This window comes from Vanessa cardui, chromosome 9, assembly GCF_905220365.1.
Source record: "Vanessa cardui chromosome 9, ilVanCard2.1, whole genome shotgun sequence".
Lineage (NCBI taxonomy): Eukaryota > Metazoa > Arthropoda > Insecta > Lepidoptera > Nymphalidae > Vanessa > Vanessa cardui.
Window position 1 is genome coordinate 5,545,747 of NC_061131.1, and position 6,705 is coordinate 5,552,451.

The window sequence follows — 6,705 nt, forward strand, 5'->3', positions numbered from 1 at the left end:
GATCCACCAATTTCACCCAGTAAAGTAACAGTAACAGAGAAATGTTAACAATACACCTTTGCTTATTTATTTATCTACTATTGCATCTTACACAAGTTATAAAATTTTGATTTCTATTAAGTCCTTTCAGTGAACGAAAAAAAATTAAAACTTATTTTATTAATAGTTATTTAAATAATCTCGATTTTTTTTTAATTATTATATATAAAAATGTATTAAAATTTTATAATTAGCTTTTATGTTTTGTTTAAGTTTTGTTTTAATTCTTAAATTTATTATATAATTTAGTTTAAAATTTAATTTTATGTTTTACATAAGTTAGTCTGGTTTTATTTTTGAACGTCAATATTTTTTACACCTATAAAGATGTACACCCATATTAAATATTATTTTTAAGTGTTTAGTGATAAGTCGATGGTATAACCTTTTACAATAAATAAATAAATAAATATACTTTTCATCTGTTAAGCAGATGTGTGTAGACGACCTCACGGATCTTGTACTAAGATGTTTTGCGATAAAGTATTTGTACGTGTTAGATGTCATTTTGATAAGATTATTTAACATAAATTGATATATAACTGAGCTATTATATAAGTTTGTGATAAATATTTCAATTATTCTTTTATTATTGCGAAATAACTCATTATGTATTATTAATCAAGTAAACTCTCTATATAATTTCAATTTTTAATTCTGTTCCAAATATTATATATTTTTTCTTTTTTTTTTGTTATTATTTCTCCGATGGCGAGAAAGAGTTGCCAAATAATGATAATAAAACAAAATAGTTTTGGGTCTTTTTGAATATTTTTCACATAATTTTTCCTGGGATCTCTAGTACAAAAACAATCGTCATCATGATCAGTTATATTTCCGAGCACTCATTACACATACTCGTGGGAAAAGCGTAAAAAACCTTGTTTTATTAACTATTATGTGATTACGGTAGTAAGTTATTTTACCATAAAAATACTATTTTATATGCACGAACAATAAGATATAATACATAAAATGTTAATATTTATATAAAATTAATAGCAGGGTTTTTTTTTTTATTAATGTACAGGAATTAATTTATATTTAGGTAAACTGTTCAGTAGTAAATATTTAAAATGTAATATCCATTTTCCATAGTAATCTATTGCAACTCACAACAATTTTTTGTCTACGGATCTCTGAATTTGCGGCTTCTATAAGGAAGGAAAACATACGTATTCATTGTACACAGCTCTGCCAGCAGATAACATTGGCCTATCTATATTATGCAGCGCTCGTAAACGTTCACAGTCATTCAAAGATTTACACCAATATTTTCACCTGGTCGTCAAAAAGAAACGGTTGTGTATCGCGTACATTTACCCGTATCGTAAATGTGTGAATAAATTAAGAGACTTAATAAAAAAGTATCGGTGCCTTGTGCGTGCAGTGAATTATAAGACAAGTTTCTCAGGTTTTATTGACGTTGCCAAATCGAGACAGTAATCAAGATGACCGTGCCTGCGGCTACACAAATCATAAATGTTATTAGTAGCAATTCTAATGACAAAACACAACCTTCGAATACGAAGGTGATGGTGAAATGGTGGTCTAAAAATTTCAAAATAATCATATCGGAATTCGTATCGACATTTTTACTGCTATTTTTGGGCTGCATGACTTGTGTACCAATAGAGGGTCAAGCGACTCACCCAATGTACTCGCCAATTGGCTTCGGCCTGGTCGTTCTGTTTAATATAACTACGTTCGGACATATTTCTGGAGCGCACATGAATCCATCCGTAACATTATCTGCAATATTGTGGGGCTCGATGTCCATCCCTCTCGGAATAATGTACGTTATTGCCCAGTGTGGAGGAGCTATTGTCGGTTATGGATTATTGCTCAGCGTGTCACCAATAGATTTGCTGCCAGACAGCATTTGTACGACCGTGCCGCACCCGGACCATGCGATGTATCAGGCGTTGATTATTGAAATTGTATTGTCTGCAGCACTAGGATTTATTAACTGCGCCGTTTGGGATCCAGTGAACAAAGAAAAGCAAGATGCTATACCATTGAAATTTGGTTTTACTATAGCGGCATTGTCATTGGCTGGAGGTCCTTTGACTGGAGCAAGTATGAATCCAGCGAGATCACTGGCGCCTGCTCTTTGGACTGGCAACTGGAATACGCATTGGGTGTATTGGGTTGGTCCTATCCTTGGAGGCGCATTTTCGCCGATATTCTATAAATTTATGTGGCTGGAAGACGAAAGAGAGAGTCGAACGCAAATATCAAATGGCCAGTTATAATTCTGTCCATATAATTAACAGTAATAATGCTTTAATAATATATACAATTTTAATTATTATGTTCATAGTCGAAATGCTATAAATAGTATTAAATAATTCTAATTAATTTGAATAAGATATGTACAAGTATCAGTATAAGAGCTAACAACGTTGCGAAAAATGAATTGTCAGTTTGTTTTTTAAATTTCTCTCTTCTCATTAAAGGAGATATGCCATTTGGATAACTTCATATTTCGAATTTTTTTAGTAATATTTTGATATAATGTTATGATGCTATCAAACAACCTAAAATTAATTTACTAGACAGAATACCGGTGTTAAGGAGAAAGAGATATAAGCCACGAGTACATATACACTTCAATCTGTATTGATTCAGATTAGTACTTAGGTAGATATGTTGTTACAATGGAAATAAGTATGAACAAACCCCACCGATGATACAAAAAATATGAAAATATATTCAAGGTCAAAAGGTCTGCAAAAAAAAATATTTCAAGGTTAAGGGTCAACATTATTTATTATTTTCATTTTCCCGTAATTGGTGAGTGTCAACTTATGTGAAACATCGAAAATAATAACAAGCCTACGTTTATAAATATATATTGTTGGTCATATATACAGGATATACGGTAAATAATGGACACTTGCAGGCTAGTTGACATACATATATTAATACAAATGAAAAACAAACTATGTTGATTTTAATTTTGGAATACAGAACCAGTATTTGCATTTTGTTTGTAAAATATTTTAACAGAAAGTGATATACATTTTTTTTCCATAATAATGCATACTCTATGATTAATTTATAATGCTATACGACCACAGAATAAAAATAAATAAATAAAAAACATAGTTAATATAATAATAATTAAATTTCACAAAATCTTCAAATACCGGCTCTTGTTATCGTAAAAAGAATATTGCACGTAAATGAAACGCAATTATGATATATTCTTATCAACTATGGCTACCTATTAGGTAGTACATAAGTTGTTATTACAGTAACGCCAAGGCGCCAATGTAAAGTGCATCGATACTTGATGTGTTTAAGAATCAAGTGTACGCATGTATTTACTTTGATTATATAATAATTAAACATATGTAATAAAATCCGACCTCCGCGGTCGAGTGGTGTGTACACCGATTTTCATGGGTACGCCACACCGAGGTCCTGGGTTCGATTCCCGGCTAAGTCGATGTATATTATCATTAGTTTTATATGTTGTCTTGGGTCTGGGTGTTTGTGGTACCGTCGTTACTTCTGACTTTCCATAACACAGGTGCTTTAGCTTCTTAAATTGGGATCCGAGTAATGTATGTGATGTTGTCTCATATATATATTTTTTAAATACAACTTTCTGTTAGTATCAGATAAATATTATAAAATTCCAAAATACTCGATCTCATCTAGAAATAAATAATTCATGATTATATCCTGTCATATTTTTAGAAAGCAAACGGTTTAATACTACTTCTTGAAAATCTCCCGAAAAGCTAAGTAGTACGATACAACTTGTATATTTATTATGTAATAAATAAAATACATTTATATAGAAGCTATTTTTAGATATGTTTTGTATATTTTTGTTTAGGTATTCAAAATAACTTATGTTAAAATGTATATGTACATACAATTAGTTAAATATATTTTTAAGTTATTACGAATTAAAAAATGTCTACAATTAAGCCTTTGGTTTTTCCTTTTAATTATAAAAAGGTCGTAATAATAATTGAAAGAATGCTGCTTATGTTCTCGTACCTGTTATTAAATTTATTTAAGGTAATATTTATTGTTTTATTTTTATTTGGATACACATACGTAGCTTTTCACGGTTCTTAGTCTCTTTTTTTTATTTCAATCGAAATCGCGTTTAATGTTAAAAAGTAATAATTAATATGATCATTGTCTTAGTAAAAATATTTATTTATTTATTTATTTATTTAATTGGAGAACATACAGCCGTTGATAAACAAAATAAAAAATATTTAATAACTATTAGGCCAATAACAGTTCTCACATATAGCATTAAAGAGACTGAGAATGGAAAAATAATACCAAAATAATAACAACAATACACATAAAACTAAGTATCGTTAAAAAAAAAACGCCAATGAGACCACATGTTAAAAAATTAAAAAAGAAAAAAAAGTTAAACATAAAAATAATAAAAAGAAAAAAATAATAAAAAATGTGTCAATGAAACACAAAAAAATCATCGTTTATCAGAGTATTTAATGACACGTCTGTTTGTACGTATTATTCAGTCACGATACTGTCAGTAAATGTTTACAAATTCTCATAGCAATATAAATCTATATTTGTAGAATATAATAGACTGATGAAATGTATATATTTTGGCGGTGTTATGCCACTGAATTTCACTATCTTATCACGAGTTGTTTGTTTTTGTACTAAATTTCATAACGGGATCAAGCTATCTACACACTTGTAATAAAAATTGGTAAAATATCATTCGAAATCTTTATTATTAAGGTACGTCAGCGGAGCACTTGATCTAATTTGCTTGCGTACTACAGATAACAAAAAGTCTTAGGCATTATGTTATTTTCTTTTAAATTAATGATATGAAAATAATGAGCTACATATAATATAGCTTAATATGTATTATACAGTATGTTCACAATCAGATAGAAATAGAAAATTTGCAGATTTGGCCTGTGTATCTGTACCTAATCTGTGAACATTGAACGGTTCAAAAAATATTCTTGGTACTTATACACTTTTCTCGTACTTTTAATTGTGTGTAAAATGATTGATAATTATATACGTAATTAAACAGATTAAAACATATTTATCTAAATATAATATAGACAAGTTCATTTTTGTAATAATTATATTGATTATGTCGAAGTCATTGATTTTATATACAAAATTATAACATATTTCAAATAAAATAAAAAATACACGTGCGTCGCTGGACGCGCGAATGAAGTGATAACTTAACGAAAAAAAAGTCTACCCGAAATACGGCTAGATTGAGAGTTTAGATTGAGAGAGAAGGCCTGCTTACCGCTCCCGTAAGCCTAAGAGAAAGGGAAGCCAGAGAGACTGGTGCCGTAACGCGTTGCAGAACAGAGCAATTAACCTTCCATAAGCACATTTTGTTTGGCTTTTGTTTGTGAAAATAAGAATGTTTCACTTCAAAAAATCATTTGATAATAATGACAAAGATTTTTCTGCCACTGTCACTTTTTTATTTTTTATTTTTGAAGACTGTCTTCAGTTTATTGTTTTATTACTATAATTAAAACGTCGACTATCTTTTTAAATTATACTATGTAAATATATTATTCCTAAATTTATCTTATGTTTATTCTTTAATCAAACATTAAACAGTAACTAAACAGAAATGGTGGTAAAAGGATGACAGTTTTATTATATTTGCAATTTTATCAAAGTAAGATTTGAATTTGCGTCAGAATGTGCTTACAACAATATTGTGGATATTTACAATTATATAGATTTGGTAATAGATTCGGCGACAAATATTGTATAAATACGAAAAGTAAGGATAACTTATGTACATCACCGAGTTTCTACCTCCACAAAGTCAATATATCCTTCCTGGGGCAAGGTACCTACTAGTTCCTTAATAACATGCCGCAGGACTTTTGAACTTTATCAAACTTTACGTTAAAAACATTAATAAATGTGTATATATATGTAAAGTATAAACCTAAGTTTTTGATAGTTAAAAGATTTTAAAATTAAATGTACATATAGTATATATAACTCAGATCAATGAGAATATCCTCAATTTAATTGAATACGCTAAGATTCACACATTGTTCCGTAACTAACAATAAATATTTATATCAATATCATATCAATGTGGAAAACATAGTACATAAATATTATATTATAAAGAATTGTATAAATAAATTATATACTTTACCAAATTTGTATCGAGAATTTATCAAATTAATAACTTAGTTAATCGAATGCTATTATATATGTGTGACGGGAATCATTTAGTCGAGACAAATATAGAACCGTCTAAAACAGGTAATGTGTGAATGACAGATGCCAGCAGAGAATTAGTCTGTTTAGTAATAGCTATAATAGTCAAATTCATATGATAGTGTCACGTGTGTTGTTAGACAATGATAACCAAATAAATAAGGTTCTTGTTCTATTTACGTAATGTAATATGGTACTCAATATTGTACTAAAAATACCGATTTAATCTGTAGCAACAATTCAAGTCCACTTCGTACACATTTGTATAGAAACCCTACCTTACTAATAATATTATTGACAATGAAATCCTAAATAAACTTCATGTACATAGATTTACAAGACTAAATTAGAATATTCGTATCTACGAAAGAGAAATCTGACAATAGTTCCTACTTTGACATTTGATTGCATAGCTTCCATATCAAG

The 6,705-nt window shown here is 29.0% G+C and overlaps 1 protein-coding gene across 1 annotated transcript; it reads left to right on the plus strand.

Annotated features, from left to right (window-relative positions):
- Positions 1–1,235: 1,235 nt before the first annotated feature.
- On the plus strand, positions 1,236–3,785 carry LOC124532555 (aquaporin-like). Its single transcript, XM_047107511.1, has one exon. It carries the CDS (start codon positions 1,491–1,493, stop codon positions 2,292–2,294), a length of 804 nt encoding a protein of 267 aa, XP_046963467.1. The 5' UTR covers positions 1,236–1,490; the 3' UTR covers positions 2,295–3,785.
- The last annotated feature ends 2,920 nt before the right edge of the window (positions 3,786–6,705 follow it).